The sequence below is a fragment of the Protomyctophum bolini genome, assembly GCF_963924005.1.
Source record: "Protomyctophum bolini genome assembly, chromosome: 17".
In the NCBI taxonomy this organism is placed as follows: Eukaryota; Metazoa; Chordata; class Actinopteri; order Myctophiformes; family Myctophidae; genus Protomyctophum; species Protomyctophum bolini.
Genome location: NC_137878.1, coordinates 35,879,709 through 35,898,278, shown reverse-complemented (window position 1 = coordinate 35,898,278; position 18,570 = coordinate 35,879,709). Strand labels below are relative to the sequence as shown.

Here is an 18,570-nt window from a genome sequence, read left to right as displayed (position 1 = left end):
TGCACGGCACGTGCACGAACCGACGTTGGGACGTCAGCGCGAGCGTGCTTGCGTGAATACGTTGACGTAACCCTTTTTCCGGTTCGAGTCTCGAAAAAGAAGCCATCTTGTTTCCCGTTGCTTACTACCACCACCAGCTAAATAAAATAAATAATAGACCCGGGAACCGCGTTTGACTTCGAACCCGCACAAAAAAAAGTGAGTAACAAAATTAAAATGCCCTTTTTGTGTGTGAATTAAAACACGTGCGAGGAGGCGGCGGGTGAGAAAGGCAAGCGAGCGGGGGTGCAATTTACTCGTCTCCTTTTTCATTTGCCTCCTTCTTGACCAATAAGACGATTGTTTTGGAAGATGAACATAGGCGCCATTTCCCTCCGCTGCTCTCTTGACTCGCTTATTGGTGGCCGCCCGCTCTGAAGAGAGCCGAGCGGAGAGGCGGCGAGGGCAACTGGCCACGGTGCCGCCGCCATATTGGCTCCGCGGCGCCGTTCGCGACCCGAGCGGCCGCTCCATGGCCGGAGCCCGAATGGCGCCGGTCGCAGCCCAGCGACGACAAACTCGTAGCCCCTTTGAAACCTTGATTGGTGGAATCTAGTCCGAGGTTTGATTGGTCTGACTGAAGGACACATCCAAACGTTGTCTTTATTGGTTAGACTGCTTGCTTTCTCCGCAAGCTTTGTAAAGCTTCGGCAAAACTTTTCATTTGATAACGTTGTGTCCGTCCAGCCAGTGGAGAATTCACCTTAACTGCCCGAGCGCCGCAAGGGTCGGCTAGTTTAGTTAGCCCAAGCGTGCCGTGAAGCTAACGCATAGCTAGCTTATAAAGTCACAGAGAGAGACAGACACAACAATGAACGGAATGCTAACGTTTTTTAGCCAGGGAGTTTATTTTATGTTCCTTGCTTACTGGTCTAAAGTGTACTGGCCGGTGCGTGAAACGACACAACATAAACACCACTCAACATGATACTGCACTGATGCTAACTAGCTGGTAGCTATAGTGCAAGAAGAAGTGCTATTATTTAGTAAATAAATTGTAAGATGTATTAAACCAGTCACATGGTTGTCTGTGTCATTTACTGACAATACAGTTGTTAGAGTAGTAGTAGTTTGCAATATTTACACATTTGATTGGCGTTTTTTTTGTTGCTCTCCCAGTGCACCCACTCTTATTAATTTGTAACGTTAACCACTTTAGTTTCACCGTTTTTGGTGCATGGCGTTTTTTATTTCGAAAATAACACCTACAACAGTAACAACACAAAAGGGTCGTGTGCGAATCATTGTGAGCACACCCGCTATTTTGGAATAGCAGAATGATTAAATGGGGTTTATGTTTTAAGAGGTTAAATGTATTGGGTTTGAAATGCATGGAAGTAAAGGCTAATTTGCTTTTAATATTGATGTGTTATGTGATGTCTGTGAGTGACCCTTCATCATTGATCAGACTGGGGTTAATGTATTGCATAACTTAAAGAGACAGTTGCAAAGTTGATTAAACGAAAATATAATTATGTATATCTACTCTTGGTTTGGTAGTTTGGTTTGGTTTGGTAGTAGTTATCAGTAAAAGACAATGCAGAGTTATTGTGATCAGTAATTGCTATTTGTGTATAAAAGATAGGCTTGTGAGCTTGTTGGTTTCTGTCTAGTGTTTTGTTTTTGGAAGGGGGTTGTTTTTTAAGATAGGTATCTTTATTGTCATTCAGCGGATACATACATACATACATAGGCATAAGAGAACGAAATTACGTTTCACTGGCTTCTAATCTGCTAGTTAAAAGAGGATCTAAAAAACAATTTATAATTTATATTCTCAGTCCTCATGAGTCATAATATAAGTGCATTTGATTGAATAAGGAGCATTTTCAATAGCACATAGGCTTGTGTACAGAATATCAGACTACATACAGTTGCTGGGGAGCATATCGATGTTTCCACCATAACCATAATAACCATAACGGTACCATGGGAACATAGGAATGACCCATTAATGGGTCCATTATCAATACACAGGGGTTGACACGAACGGTTTCCCCGACTTCCCAAGTTCCCGTGGCAAGTAAATAAAACGTTCGGGCAAATGGAGTTTGCTTTCAGGTTGCCCTACGGGGGCAAGTGCATTTCGTCTTCATTAAATGTTATTTACACTACAGTATGAAGAATAATGCCACCTTTGTCCTTTTTACAACTAGCAGTAGCACTCATTCTGGTTTTTCAAAGTGACTATCACCACTTGTATTTAACATATTTTTGAGGGGCCCCTCCTATGCACAGCTTTGTGTGTTTATAGCACGGAATGCGTTTGTAGCAGGGAATGTGATGATTTGATTGGATGATGTATGATAAGAGCGACCCTCACTTCATGCAAGAGATTTTTCTTCTACGAGCGCAAATTTTAAATATCACCTTGGGGTCAACACGACCTGTACTTGCCCAATGGGTAAGTGCCCCTGATGCAATTGTATATTGGTTAATCAATCACTCAAAGACGTGATGAGTCAATTGTAGCAACTAGCAATGGTTTCTCCATTCGCACAGTTCACACTGTTGCTTGTCAGGGTTTATCATTTGTACACTATTATGCTTCTCCAGCTTTCTCTGTGTTGCTAAAAAGAAAGGCCCCATCTCATTAAGACTTTTTGGACATTTTGTCTACAAGCAGTTAGCCTATCTTACTGTACATAATTCATGATAACTGTGTACATTTAGGGCTGCAACTATCGATCATCTAATATTCTACATTCTTGCTTCCATTAGAAGCAAGAAGGTTTTCATGTCAGTTTGTTGATTATCATTCAACAAACATTTATACAGATTTATTTTTCATTTTAGCCTTATTTTTACATGGCCGTATATATGGGTCACGCAAAAGCAAAACAAAAAAAAGCTAACTATAGCAAAAATATCTTGTAGATGAGATGAAAAGAGCTTGTAGATGTATTTTCATAAAAATCTATTTGTTTTCTATAATCTATTCAGTCGATTAACTGTTGCAGTCCTCGTGTTGCAGTCCTCGTGTTCTCAGTTGGACAGTATTGGCGACATCATAGAAGAGAGGCCACTCATGCTGTGGGGTGGTATTATCTACTAGGGTCTCAGAATGTCAGATCAGTGATGTCCAATGCAGGTGTGCATGTGGTGTTTATGTCTACATGCATGCAATGCATGCATAGCTCACCCTAGGCTGCCCTGAGGGAGCTCTTCTGCTGTGTGTTTGTGAAACCAGTGGCCTGCATGGGTGCGTGTTTATCTCTAAACAGCGTCAGGGAGAGCAAACATGTCCCTGCTACGGGCAGTACAAGTCATGGGAAGGTCTCGGTTGCGTGCTGTGACCTTGCCAGGTGTCATCATGGAGGCATTTTGGGTAGCCTGCCTATGGCTCCATGTGCAGCGCCGCTCTGTAATGATTAACCAGCCTGCTACAGTACCTGCTCCGGCCTGTCCCCCTGCTCCGCACTAAAATAGAAAAGGGAACATTTAGCTTTGTTTCTCTTGAGTCCCTCACATGCTCTCTCTGTGTCTCTCTCTCTCTCTCTCTCCTTGTTCCCTACCCCTCCCATCCTGTAGCAACTCTCCTCTCTGTCCTTCTCCATCCTTCCGCTTCCCCTCCCCCTCTGGTTTGTTCATTGATGGAACCAGGTTTGCTCTCTCTCTCTCTGGCTTGGTGTTCTTCAGTAGTCTCTCTCTCTCTCTCTCTCTCTCTCTCTCTCTCTCTCTCTGGCTTGGTGTTCTTCAGTACAGTGTCTCTGTCTCTCTCTCTCTCTCTCTCTCTCTCTCTCTCTGGCTTGGTGTTCTTCAGTACAGTCTCTCTCTCTCTCTCTCTCTGGCTTGGTGTTCTTCAGTACAGTGTCTCTCTCTCTCTCTCTCTCTCTCTGGCTTGGTGTTCTTCAGTACAGTCTCTCTCTCTCTCTCTCTCTCTCTCTGGCTTGGTGTTCTTCAGTACAGTCTCTCTCTCTCTCTCTCTCTGGCTTGGTGTTCTTCAGTACAGTCTCTCTCTCTCTCTCTCTCTCTCTCTCTCTCTGGCTTGGTGTTCTTCAGTACAGTCTCTCTCTCTCTCTGGCTTGGTGTTCTTCAGTACAGTCTCTCTCTCTCTCTCTCTCTCTCTCTGGCTTGGTGTTCTTCAGTACAGTGTCAGTGGGGATTTGCAGTAATATGCAGGATAAGCTGCAAGCTGCAGGACGGGTCACTCCACCATCCTTTGCATCGACTGCCAGCTCCAAGCTACTTGTTCAGCATATTGCCCCCCCCCCCCCCCCCCCTCTCAAAATGTATTTAATTTCCATATATTTCATTGACTGAGTATTAGTTTTATTTAGTTGCCAACGGCGCTGTGGTTGTACTGATAAGAGTAAATAAGTAAAGCGCTACTACAGCAACACGGGTGGTGCACGTGGAGCGGCAGCGTCCTGCCTTTGTGCTCCAATGTAAAGGTTAGTGTGGAGAACGGGCATGCTCATTTAACCAGTGGCGTGCTGACGAGGAGAGGACCTTGTATGACATTGCTGACGTGCTTTTATGGTGCCATTTTCATTGTAAAAGTTGCAGTTGGTGTTTTTCTCAGGGTCAAGACAACAAGGTCTTTGTGTGGTATACTGACTTTCGCCCACATCTCTCCAATCTTGTTTACCCACAAACAGAAGAAGAATAGAATGACCCCCCCCCCCCCCCAAGCTGCCTGGATTGGTCAGCTGATCAGTGTGATTTTTGTGCAAAAGGCTTTGCTGTCTCAAGTTTCCAGTGCTGATTATGTTTCTGTGCAAACTTGATTAGGTTTAGCCCCAGACTGATCTATTGATTCCAAACTGTTGTGTAACTCCGTAGCGATGAGTCATGAGTGAGAACCAAAGAATACAATTAGCCAACTAATTAACATTCTGCTAGAATCAAGAGCGGCCATGCAGTCAGTGAGATATTTTCGTCCTTTCCTCCCATTAGCATATCAACGGTTCAATGAATGTCATCCTTGTGAGCCTAGTTTGAGGCTAGATGTTGCCGCTCACCTGTGACTGCGTGTGCAAAGGATGAACGAGAGAGCAAGGGCGCAATGAGTTGTGCGTGGATGTGCACGTAATGCCCGTGCATGACCGAACAGCGCACGCAACTAGACGGCAGAGTCTGCCCCCCGGTATATTCTATGCCTTTGCACTTTAAATCATGTGGCCGCAACATGCGGCATCCACTCTGACACCTCCCTCAGCCAATGGGGGCCAGCCTGGCCGCCCGCATCACAGGGGCTTGCGAGCCTGTTGCTGCAGAGCGGAGGCGGGGCCTGCCGGAGACATTTAGTTTGACATTGTAAATAAGCAGAGAGCAGTTGTCAGAGAGCAGCAGCAGCAGCACTGACGCTCCTGTCTTCTACGTCCAGCCGCGAGGGACGTAACGACACAGCAACGGAGGACACGCCATGCCGAGGCAAGAACCCCCCCCCCCCCTTCTACACACGCACGCATGCACACACAACACAACACAACACACGCACACACTACCCCAGAGTTCTTTTCACAACTTTCTATGCTCTTTTTTTTTTTTTTTCTCTCTCTCTCTCTCTCTCCTCGCCCTGTTCTCCTCTCTTCTCCCTCTTCCTCTTTTCTTCTCCCTGACCCCTATCCTGCAGCTCAAGGTAACTTAGAACAGGAAGTTGGCAGTCGCTGAAAGGGGGTTGGGCGGAGGGAAGGCCCCCCCTCCTCCCTGGGTGGGAGGAGCACAGGGGGTGCGGCGTGTCAGAACTGACGGGCAGTTGCGACAGCCAGTGGAATGGGAGGACCTTGTCCTGTCATTGGCTGAGAACGCCAGTGAGGGGCTGGCAGCTCTCGGGGGCGGAGGCGGTGCTTGAGTATCATGTAGCAGGCTAGATTGATTACTCTCCACTGTTAAAGGAGAAGTGGTGCCGGAGGAGAGATTTTTGTCCGAGACTCGAGTGCCTTCGGTGCCTCTTGCCGCTTTCCTGCTGCTTCTCGCTGGCTCTCTTTGCTGCACACTTCTCCTTTCCTCTCTTCAACCCTTGCCTGTCTCCCTCAAACCCCCCCTCCTTCCGCTCTCCTTCCCTCCTGCTGGCCGAGGCAGGGGTCAGCTGAAAGACAAACGCAAGGGTCACTGGCTAGCAGGGAGACCGAGATGGTGTTTGGAGACAAAGTGCCGAAACCCGACCGAGGAGAGCCGAGCTGTGTACGGCACTAGTTGGGAGAGTTAGGAGGAGAAATAGGAGGGCAAGGGGTGTATGTTGAGCTTTGAAGAGGGAGCGGGGGGGTTTGCAGGAGGAGACATGGGACTGTGTAAAGAGTGTGTGAGAGGAGAGGGAGGGAAACGGGGGTCTCTTCTCTCTGTCCAGGCTGGGAGCTTAAAAAAAAAAAAAAAAAGAACGTTTAAAGGCGGCCAGTGGAGCCAGAGTGGCTTTTGTATGGTCGCTAGGACGGCGGGGGCTGGAGGAAGTATGAAGGGGGCTGGAGAGAGACTTTCGCTGTCAGCTTCTTGTTTTCACTCCTCCTCCTCTTGCTGCTGCCGTTGTTCCTCCTCCTCCTCCTCCTCTCAAGGAGACTTGTACAGGACTCTCCTCTGCCTCTCTATGCTCTGTTCCGTTCCCAACACACCACAGCCGACCGACAGCCAGCCATGAAGGGCAACCGGGTAAGTCAAACCAGCTTGGTGTCCTCTCTCTCACACACGCACACACAGAGAAAACGCTAACCGGATAACTCGTCGGTTAGAGATGGTCACTTTTTGCCATATCTTTCTTGGTCTTATTGTTTCTCTGCAGTGTAGAGATGCTCACTCTGTCCTGCACACACACACACACACACACACACACACACACACACACACACACACACACACACACACACACACACACTACTTTCACACTCCCTCCCACTCTTCTTCTCGTCCTCTACTTTTCCCCTTGGCAGATGTGTGTGTGTGTGTGTGTGTGTGTGTGTGTGTTTCTGCACTGGGCAGCAATCTGCCGCTCTAGTCTCATGTCCTTCAGCTGTCACGTTAGTACAGCCTTGTTGATGTTGCTGCTCTCACTCTTTGTTTTTAATATACACTTCTATACACTGTGGCTGTTGTTGAAAGGATGTTGGTCTTATTGGATTCTCGGCAGGGTAGTCTCGCGCGGCCTACGTTTCTGCATCCGTTCAAAAGAATGCGTATTCTTCCTGTTCTGCCAAAACCGGCAGCTAGCGGAGAGAGCACAACACAGCACTGTTTTGTTTGCAGCCTCATAAGCCTTCACTCGCTGTGTTTTGACTTTGGACTCGCCAGTCATCAACATGACTGTCTTGCACACACACACACACACACACACACACACACACACTCTTCATGGCCTGTTTGTTATTGACTGTAAGCAAGCAGTGCAATGCCGCCACCCTGACGCTGTACTCGGACACACTTCAAAGTCGAACTGTGGCCCGGAGCCCTCAATGCTATCCCCTCGGCATAGCATTGAGGGCTCCGGGCCCACAGTTCTTCCAACTGAGGCCCAAATCACACTCGGGAGTCTTGTCCCCTTCCTGACGTCCGGTTATGACACGTGTACCAGCCATGCAAAGCAGAGGCCAAGATGGCGTCTTCAAGGGTGAAATGGGGTTGCAGATGCAAACGGTCACAGAGGAGCACTCATGGGACCGTAGACCATCTCTGTGTGTTGCTGTTGTCTCAGGGTCCCCAGGGGTGTAGGTGCAGCTGGTTGTTTGTCTTGACCTCAGGATCCCTGGCCCCACCGCCCCCTCCTCTGTGGACCACCAACCAACCATCCCTCTGTTCTGGACCTCAGACTCCCAGATGGGACGGAGATGTCAGTTAGTTAGTTGGGCTCCAGGGCCTGGCGGAGGCCTCTTGTCTCCATCTGATCCTTACTGATGGAGTCTGAGGAGGATGAATACCTTCTCTCGCCACGACTCCCCCTCCCCTTCTTGAAAGTTTCCATCGGAGCCTCTTACAAAACTAAGTGCCTTTGGGGAAATAGGGAGAGAGGAGTTAGAAAAGAGAGTGTGACAGAGAGGGAGAGAGTGTGTGTGTGTGACTAAAAATAACTCCTGAGTCGAAGGCCGTGCTGCCAAATCTCAGGGTTGCATGCGATTTGAATATCATTTGTTCCTGGTGTCCTGCAGGGACGTGTGTGTGTGCGTGTGGGGGGGTGGGGGGAGTTAATGGACACACAAACACCGTCACACATAGCTAGTCACTGTTGCCGGTAGCCAAGGTGACCATAGCCGTGTTGCTGTATATGCACTCGTTTGCCCTTGCTGCCCCTGTGTTTTGTGTGTATACTGGGGGGTGGGGGGGCCGTTACCAGTGATCCAGTATGTGATATGCAGGTAACGTTTTAAGCCCTGCCTACTTTGACGCCAGAAGCAGGGCCCGGCGTTGGGATGAAGGTCACAGGAATGTGACAGCAGCTCCCGCAGTCTCTCTCTCGTCAGCAGAGAGCGGGAGACCGGGCCCGGGGGGGGGGGGGGGGGAGACGAGAGGGAGACGAGAGGGGCGCTCGGAGGGAAAAGTGGAAACCACACAACATGGCTAACGGATGGACACTAATGTGTTTCTTCCGCTTTTATTTATCTTTGTTCATAGAAAGTGAAAAACCACTGGGGTTACAATACACACGCAAGCGCCGCAGTGAGAGAAAGTTGAATAACCTGTCCTCTGTTGTCCCCTCCTCGCGATCCCTCACTCTCTTTCCCCCTCTTCCTCTCGCTCTCCCCCACTCCCTCCTCCCCTCTTTGGTTTCTCTGTGTCTCCTCTGTGGAATGACCTTGGGAGAGATCAGTGACTAGCACTTCCTGGAGTCGGTTCGAAGCAGAAACCCAAGGGCAAAGTTTGCAAGGCCGCTCGGCGGCGCTCTGTCGGGCCGGATTTGGCTCGACGAGCGCCTCTCGTTCCCCTAGTACGGTGCGGCTGCTTTTCAGATCACCCAATGGTCAGTCTGGCAGCGACCAAAGCACCCAAGTCCAGAGCCCGATAGTTAAACCTGTAATTCCCCAGCTGGGAACTTCACCTCTTTGTTTTTCTGTTTGTTTTTGAGTTGATCATTAACCCTGCGTGCCGTGCCAAAGTGTTTTTTTCCCCCCCTTGTCGTTTTCTACTCTTTGTCCCCTGTTGAGGTTGAGGTTACATTGACAGAGTTGAATACTGTGCTAGGCCGGGATTGTTGTAAATAGAATCTAGTGATTTTTGCCGTTTTACCACATGCATCACTATTCTACATAATAGACAATCTGCAAAAAATAAGCGAACGTTGCATTCAACGTCGCGACATGCTTCGAGTTTGTAGATCAGCTATTTTTGCTATTTGATGTACAGCAAAGTATAAATGGTTTAAGTGGTTAAAACGTTTCTCAGTTCTAACTGTAATCCTCGCCGTCCTCGTCAACAGCCTGCGTTTTATTCCACCATGTCCTGCTCTCTGCTTTTGAACGCCAGTAGCTGATGCTTTCACCTTCCCTGAGCAGGCGGATGTTGAGTTCCGGGGCTGCCTCATGCCTCAAAGTCACAAGCATCCCTGCGTAACAACTAACAAACGCACGCAAGTACGTTTTCAGTGAGGGGGGGGAAAAGGCCAAGTGACTCGCCTGGTCGTCTGTGGTCTGACAACAGACCCGCATAATCAGAGGCTGGCTCTGTATTCGTTAGCTTTTCTTTCACATGGGATGCTAGATTAAAGCCCTGGACCCTCAGAAGGGACCTTTCTGAACCGTTTGACAGTTTCACCCAGCAGCTTGTGGACCGATGACCTCTGGGTGAGGAGGATATGCTTATGCAATGTGGCTAGTAGCTACACACACACACCAGCCCGTAGAGGGACATGCTAATGGTCAGTTTCATCAAACATGATCAAGTAAAGTAGTGCTTTGTGCCTCCAGTGATTCCTGTCATGCTGTACACACTGGAGGTGACCTCTGTAATGTTATATCTGATAAAAACGGCTATATCCTGCACCCATTTGCAAGGGTTTGGCCAGAGACCAGCTGATATATCAGCCATTATTTGACTTTGTTTTTTGTTTGTTTTTTTTACGACATTGGTATCTGCAATTATGCAAGATTTTAAATGTATTGGATTTTGTACTTTTTGACACAACTTCAGCCAAAACCTCAGTAATCGGTCGGCTATAGGGCTCCACAAAATCTGGATTGGCATCGAACCCAAAACATTTGGTCAGAATGGTGGGTGGCTACTGGCTTGTTGGAGGGAGGGATAGGCGGACAATAAAACCGATACACATTAGAACATCTGTCAGGGATCAGAGATGATGGGTTTAGCTTTACTGTAATCAACAGAAGCGCACACAGTAAACCCAGCGCTCACGTGGGCTGAATTAGCAGGACCTTTTACGTTTTGGCTGCGTTAAAAAGAGCTTATGAGCTTTGTCAAATGAAGCTACATTCTAGTTAGTTAGTAATTGCTCTCTGTGGTCAAACGCTTTTAAAAAGATTGCTGAATCATCAGCCAGGAGATTGTATGTCTTTGTGGGAAAACATCCCAGCTTTAGTTAGGAGTTTGGCGCTGGGATTAATATGTTATAGACCCATCAAGGTCACCATTTAACACTTAAACTGCATGAACCCTTTTGAAACTTGCAGATCTACAAGCCCACATTGCATTGTATGCCAGCTATTTTTGGCAGTGAGAGGGAGGGGGTTCCATTTTCGTCAACGCTAAACCCCTTATCCCTAAACTTCTTAGCCATTTTTTTTTTTTTTTACTATTTTGCTATTTTGCAAAACATTTTTGAAAATGGCCAGTCTACAAGCTCACAACGTGTCGATGTAGATTGGCTAATTGAACTATTCAAAAATGTTTTTCAAAATAGTAAAAAAGGCAAAGAAGTTTAGGGATAAGGGGTTTAGCGGTGACGAAAATGGAGCCCTATGTGTGCAATGCTCAACACTCTTGTTGCAGTACACTTGCTGCCCCAGTGAGAAGTGGGACACAATAGAATGAAAGTGATTGGTCAATACCGTTTCATTGCTTAATATAATGTTACAAAAAGTCAGTTGATACCAATAGTTTACCATTCATGCGTTGAGCGATTTCAGTTTGCTAAGCAAACATTCCTGAGAATGCAATTTCAGCCACAACTTCCCAAGTTGTATAGCAAAGACAAACATTTATTTTCTACAGCATTCCTCCAAATGCATGTCTGTGTGCTCGACTTTGAGCACTTTTGACACTGATTTTTGTGCCCCAGTGAAAGAGTTCGGTTTGCTGTTGCTCTCGGCAGGTCAGGATAAATGCGTAGATTGAATTCAATCAATAGCTTTCTTGCTCACGTTGCTGTGTGTCAGATGGTGCGTGTGTAGCTTGGCGGAGAAGGAGAGAGCGCGGTCTGAACCGAGAACAAGGATGTTGCATTGTGTTTATAGCCAGATACATCTCATGTTGTGTCAAAAGGAACAAAATACAACACTCAAAATCCACACTCAAAACCCACCAGACTTTGCAGTCCCTACCTAATCCTAATCTTCCATTTCTACCCAACATTTTTGTGTAGTTTTTTATTTTGTTTCCGTTTTCTGTAAAGCAACATTGAGCATCTAGAAGAGAGTTGTAATTGTATGAATTGTTGTTGTTGTTATTTCCTGACTTTTGTTCTTCACTTGCCCCCCTGGGCAACCCTTGGTGTCAAACCCTGCCCGAGTGCAAGCCGTAGTGTCTCTGTCACCCTCGGGTTCAGGAACAGGTTTGGGATGAGTTTTGCTTCATGGCGCCCGTGTGATACCTACCTACCTATCAATGAACACCTAGTGGGGGGAAAAGTTCACTGTCTCAAGCCTGCCAAACACTGTCCCGTAACTGCATACCCCCCCCCAACACCACCCCCACGCCTTTCTCGTGCATTCTGCTCTGCACAGCGAAACTACAGCATAAGCCCCATTCAACATCGAGTGCTATATACTGCCTGCTCATTAAGCTTGCAATTTAACTGCAGTGTGTGTGTGTGTGTCACTATGTCCTCAGTCCTTCAACGTGCAAGCTGCAGCCTAGACCCCCCCCCCCCCCCCCTCCCCCCATTATCACTATCCGTTTCCTCTTAGGTGCTTTTTGAGTGGAGGCGAGAGAGGAGAAAGTGGTACCACGTCGTAATCAGATCAGAAGTGTGCCAGGGAGGGAGACGGTGTTGATTTCGATGTAGTTTTAGTCATATTATAGTCTTTTGAATAACATTTAATTTGGTTTTAGTCTTATTTTAGTCCTCTGAAATGTTTTACTTTTGGCCGACTACATCTACAATTGATTTGGCCTTGATGGCGTCTGATTTTACACTTGGTTGCAGGCTGAAAATAGCCAATCTACAATTTTCAGCTTGCTACAAAACAAGAAATTACTCGTCTTTTAGTTCTGCTGGATCTCTTCTCCACTAGTCCCTTCCTAACGTTTTAGCCTAGTTTTGATTTGTTGACAATTGTAAATATATCTATTCTCAGTTTTAGTCATCGTAGGTTATGCTGCGTTCACACAAGCAGATGCAAGGATACAAAGTCTACCGTTCATTTTCAATGGAAGCCAGCGACATGAAGACAAAGCTGCAAAAGGTTCAGATACAAAGCTTCAAATGCAAAGCTACATATACGCTGTGTAGCTTTGAATCTTTTGCATCTGCCAGTGTGAACGCAGCATACGTTTTTATTTAGTTTTAGTCTGTGGAAAAAAGGTATAGTTGACAAACGGCTTTCATCATAGTTTTAGTCGACCAAATCAACACTGCAGGGAGAGATAGGTAGAAAGAGAGATACAGGACCAGGCTAGCAGAATACCACTACTGCTGATTCAGCTTCTGCATGCATTGACTTTTTCCAGAGGGGAGAGTGACACAGAGAGAGAGAGAGGGGGGGGGGAGAGAGAGAGAAACAGAAACATACACCTACAGGTAAATGACAGGCACAGGAGAGACAGGAAGAGAGAGAGGCAGAGTCACCGAAGGAGGAAGATGCCGCTTCGAGGTGCAGACGAGGCACAGATACCCCCTCCCTCGGGCACACACACACATAATGCACATACACACACACTCTCTTGCTCCCACACACACACACGTGCGGAGAAAGCACAGTTCGCAGGAAACCCAACACCGCGGTTATCTGCCTCTGTGACCCAGTGAAGGACAAGAGAGCCGCAGGGAAGGGAGGGATGCATAAACGGCAGCGCAAACAACACAATGCGTCCCGATATAGCGCACAGCGAGCGTGCGAGACGAGAGCGTTGGTCCTGTCCCGGGATATTGCTACCCGGCGCGTGTTCCGCTGATAGCGCCAAGGCTTGTGGCAGCCGAGCAGGAGCCCACGGCACAAACCCCACCCCGCGCAGGCGCGCACCCACCCTCCCTCCCTCCCATTTCCTCATTGCATGCATTCGATCGCTCCAGGTGTTTTAACCTCATTAACCGTGGCGTCCATTTTTTGGGCATTCTTTTGTTGTTGGCTTGTAGATCGGCTATTTTCGCTACTTGTCATCGTACAATGGTGTGTGTGTGTGTGTGTGTGTGTATAGGGCTTAAGTGCCTAAAACTACACAACCTTGACATTTCCTGGCTTTAGCCAGAGTTTTAGGGCACATTTTATTATTTTCCTTTGCGCAGACGACGGACGGGCCCCACCGAGAGTGTTTTGTTTGACTAGGACGACGTGGGCCTCGGGCCATAGAAGGCGATGCATCAGAGAACGCTGGGTTTATTGCCCAGACAAAACGCAGTTCAATTTAGGTATACGAGATGGCTAGTAGGCAGCTTAGTGAGTCAACTCCACTCCTCTCACACTTTATTTCACACTCTAATATCCTCTCACTCCTTCTGTCTACGCCTTCCTCTCTCTCGCCATCACTCTGTCATCTTTCTCTCACACAAACACACACACACACACACGTCAGAGAGTTCCTCTCTGATTCTCACACTTGGATTGTTCAGTCGTCGTCAACCCCCCTTTCCTCCAGCGAGTGTGGTTCACAGCCAGTGACTTGTGTTTGTGGACTGAAGGTCATTGGGTCACGCACAGCGAGTGGGGTGTGATCAAGTCACATGCTTCTCTAGAAATGAAAGGAAAATACGACTCTGCACGTAGTTTGGAGCGAGCAGTCAGAGCTGCACTTGTGTTGTGTATGTGTGTAACAGGAAGCCACGGCTCATTCGTTTACCCTGTTATCTCTGACGTTCATTTGTCTTTAGCCTAAGCACCGTCCCTCTGTTCCTCCCTCCCTCCCTCCCTGTCCAGTGGTGCTGTTGCCGTATAGTAATTAGCCCAAGTAGTGGTGCTGAGCGAATGGCCGCCCTAATTATTGTTCTTTATCGGGCTACCAGTCGAGGGGAAAACCACACAAGCTGCAAGCTACACACTGACTCGACGAGAGCGCGCGCGCGCACACACACACACACACACACACACGACTTATTAAAACGATCACAAGATCAACTGATGATGTGCTCCAAGACACAAATGTTCTTCAGCTTAGGGAAATGCAACAGAAAGACCAAATTGAGAGGGAGGGGGGAGAGGGGTGGGGGCAGGCAGAGGGCAGCCGGGGGAGCAAAGAAAAAATCCTACCAATCCCATCAGTCATTTCCGCCCCGTGGAATGCTGGGATTGTTTTTGTGACTGACTGACTGCGGGATTTCAATCAACCTTGAAAATGCAACTGGACACGGCCAGCATCAGACGGTCAGATGGAGAGAGAGAGAGAGACATCGTCAAGGTCAATCACTAGGCCACGCACGCTCCCAGCAGCTTGATTGATTTATCACACACACACACGAGCCATCACCACCCCTGCTGCCATTTTGACTCATCGATTTGGGCTACTTTCGGTTGGAAACTCTTACCCACACACAAACGGAACTCGACATGACAGAAGGCGGAAAGAGTGCTACAATAATATCCTACTCAAGTAGAAGTACTTGTACTTGATTTGACCACTTAAACCCTATACTCGGCTGACCCGAGTCCCAGGGGGCTCCATTACTTGACTCCTCTACAAACAAATCTCATTATCTCTTTGAAAATAGCTGATCTACAATCTTGTTTCAGCCAAATGTTCACTGTTGCCAGATTAGGGACACTAGGGTGTGGTTAAACACTACCTAATTAATGATTAACATGTGTGATTTAAGATTACTCATGTTGAAAACTACTGGAGTGGAAAAGTAGATATTTCGGAGCCTGCGTAACGGTCTGCTTGGTTGGTTACATAAGGTCATGTCATGTCACGTCCTGACTAACCATTTCAATAGAAATGCGTCCAACCATTGCCATTCTGCAGTCCACTGATGTTCTCCATTGTGGAGAGCATTTGTCTTCTTGACGAAGTATTTTTGCAAAGCTTGTCTTACCAGTGAAAATATTTGGACATTTTCAGGGGGATATATGTAAAACTACTCATTGACCGTAATGAGACCATGAGGGTACTTGTCGTCTTGTACTCTTTCACTTTACTCAAAGGAGCATGGCTTTTAGTTTCTATACATGACGTACTTGGCTGCTGGAGGATCAAAAACAAAATGTTATTTAGCCTAACTTTCCTTGAGTGTGTGTGTGTGGGTGTCGCTGCTACGGGTTACTTGGATGTTAATTCTGTGGTAATGAAACATCAAAAACAAAGATAACTGTCTGGCACCCAGACAGCTTGGGACTAAAAGAAGGTCTAAGTGTTCCCCGACCGCCCTCACCATTAGAGCAACATAGAGAGAGAGGGAAACTGGATGTGCTCTCTCTGAACGCCAGGCTGTCCTTTTGTCTTGTCAGCTGGACCTGAGCACTGCTGCCAGAGTTTGAGAGAAAAAAGCAGCCCAAAAGAAGAGACTAGGCTAACATGAGCACTTTAAACCTATATACATCGGCTATAAAAAATAGACTGTGTACAAGCGTTGCGAGCTTGTAGAGTTGCGATTTTCAAAAATGCATACATTTGGGCGTCCTTGAGTTGACATACTGCAGTGCAAATCAATGTTTTGAGAACTGGTTTAAATCGGAAGCAAGCCTAAATAACTACACTTTAAATTCAAGCCCAACATTTTTCTCAACCTAGCTTTTAATCACAACCTAGTTTAATTTCCAACCTTTTTTATTTTGACCTTAGTGTCTATTATATTCATATGTACCCACTTGACATTGATGTATTGATTTTATTAGATTGTATTGCTGTTGCTTTATAAATAAAGTTTGATTTGATTTGATATCCCAAAGTCGCTTATAATATGCGGACATGGCAACGCCGGTCCATTCAGGCTTTTTGGCCAAGAGAGGGGGGGGGGAGAGAGAGAGAGAGAGAGAGAGAGAGAGAGAGAGAGAGAGAGAGAGAGAGAGAGAGAGAGAGAGAGAGAGAGAGAGAGAGAGACAACTCCGCCCAAACCCCACCTCTTTTTTACCATCACGTCTGTTCCTTCTCTCTCTCTCTCTGTTCTCCCTTCTATCTGTCTGCTTTGACCCACATAGCTGGTTTGCACGACAGTCTGACGTTCCCCCCCCCCCCCCCCCCCCCCCGTTAAAGCCTTTGGCACTCCGTGGTAGTGGTGGATTAATAGTGAACCCGACAAGCCCCTCACCACCACCACCACCACACACGTACACACACTTTTGTGCACACTCACCTCCTCCTGTTCTCCTTTTTACTTCTTTGCAACACTCAGGGAGAGAGAGCGAAGGGACTTTGAGAGGAAAGGAGTGCTCTCTCTCTCTCTCTCTCTCCCTCTCTCTCTCTCTGTCTCCGTGCACTGTGAAGCGCTGCATGCTGAGACAGGCAGGCCAACGGTCCCCCTGCAGATTCCTGACATGCCATAGTAACCTGCTGGATCTCCCCTTTCAAACTGTCACCGCACGCGCACAGACACATACACGCACACAACAAAACGGCTTTTGTGCTTAGTTTGTGTGAAAACAAATTGGTCTTTATTGTAGTTTACTGGCAGTTAAGCTTTAGTTGATGGTTGTTTCGTGTTTGTGTGTCTGTCTGTCTGTCAGTGTGGACTGACACTCGACACACGCACATGCGCCCACACGCACACACACACACACACACACACACCATAGCATCCCTATTTTGGACAAAAATGTAAAAACATAATTATAAATATAATGTAAAAAATAATTTCAGAAATCTGTCAGATCTACCAAAATGTTACATTGGCCTGTAAAGAGATACTATTACTAGGCTATGCTGTTTGTTGTATGGCGAAGTGTATATATGGCTTCGGTCTAGTAGTTAAAACACCCCACAGGCCACACACACACTCATCCCTCCCTGTGACTATAGCTTCAGCATTGTCCTCAGTGTGTGGGGTCACTCAGCGACCTCCGCCCACTGCCCGGAGGAGGAGGAGGAGAAGGAGGAGGATGAGGGGGCGGGTGAGGGTGGACTTAAATTTCACATGATGCGCTTGTGTTAGCCGAGCAGCTGGGGCTGACGATGGAGCCATTCACAAAGCGGGCATGGAGGCCGACCCGGTCGGTCAGCCACTCGTTAAAGGCCATGTCAACATCCCTCCAAAGTTACAGGAACAGAGAGGCTTGACCGAACCGCGGGCCTTATTTTAGAATTCACCGTATTCTAATTATAGACCGGCAGGCTTCTGACACACAGCCCGGAGAGAGAGGGAGATATCCGGCCGGCCGGCAAACGGCCCAGGGCGTTGATACTGTATGCTTCCTCTACGTTCCAGTTACTGAATCGTCAACATTGTTTTGATTTTTTTTGTACATTTCTGACCTTTTGTGCCCTCTCTCTCTCTCTCCCTCTCTCTCCCTCTTGACTCTCTCTCACTCTTCACTCCGACTCTCTCTTCCTCTCCCTCTCTCTTCCTCCCCCCCTCTCTCTCCCTCTTGACTCTCTCTCTCTCTCTCTCTCTCCCCTCTTCACTCTCTCTCTCTTCCTCTCCCTCTCTCTTCCTCCCCCCCTCTCTCTCCCTCTTGACTCTCTCTCTCTCTCCCCTCTTCACTCTGACTCTCTCTTCCTCTCACTCTCTCTTCCTCCCCTCCTCCCTCTCTCTCTTCATCCCCCTCTCTCTCTTCCTCCCCTCCTCTCTTCCTCTCCCTCTCTCCTCTCTCTCCTCTCCCTCTGTCTTCCTCCTCTCTCTCCCTCACTCTCTCTCCTCTCCCTCTCTCTTCCTCCCCTCCTCTCTCTCCTCTCCTGTCCCGTCCTGTAGCAGCATAGAGGATGTCGGCGGATGCGTTTGGCGCCGGAGGCAGCGATGCCCAGCAGACACTGCAGTCGTTCTGGCCCCGCGTCATGGAGGAGATACGGAACCTCACCGTGGTACGACCCGCCCCCCACTCGCTCTCTCACACACACACACACACACAGGCACACTAGGCCTGTCACAATTATTACATAATCTTCTAATCGCAATTATTTGAGATAATGGCCATTATTCTTGCATAACCGTCAATCGTTTCCATGTTGAAAAATGTCCATGCATTTTCAAACATTGTCCAAAAATAGCAGAAATGGTTGATCATCAAACATGTCACGTGTTGTAAGCTTGTAAATCAACCGTTTCAGCAAATTTTTTTAAACATTTTTTTACAATTATAAAAGAATAAAATTACATTCTGTTTCTTTGTATATTCAAGTCATTTGTCATATCTG

The 18,570-nt window shown here is 47.4% G+C and overlaps 1 protein-coding gene across 13 annotated transcripts in view; it reads left to right on the top strand.

Annotated features, from left to right (window-relative positions):
• The first annotated feature begins 90 nt into the window (after positions 1 to 90).
• nfyc (nuclear transcription factor Y, gamma) overlaps positions 91 to 18,570 on the top strand; it is a 40,410-nt gene continuing 21,930 nt past the window's right edge. For 5 of the 13 annotated variants that reach the window (XM_080787305.1, XM_080787303.1, XM_080787304.1 and 2 more), the window contains exons 1-2: positions 5,628 to 6,627; positions 18,128 to 18,237. In XM_080787305.1, the coding sequence (XP_080643431.1) occupies positions 18,139 to 18,237 (99 nt within the window). In that variant the 5' untranslated portion in view covers positions 5,628 to 6,627; positions 18,128 to 18,138. Of the gene's footprint in view, positions 199 to 5,266; positions 5,416 to 5,625; positions 6,628 to 18,127; positions 18,238 to 18,570 lie in introns of those variants that run through there. The other 8 variants (XM_080787309.1, XM_080787306.1, XM_080787310.1 and 5 more) reach the window with 4 other exon arrangements.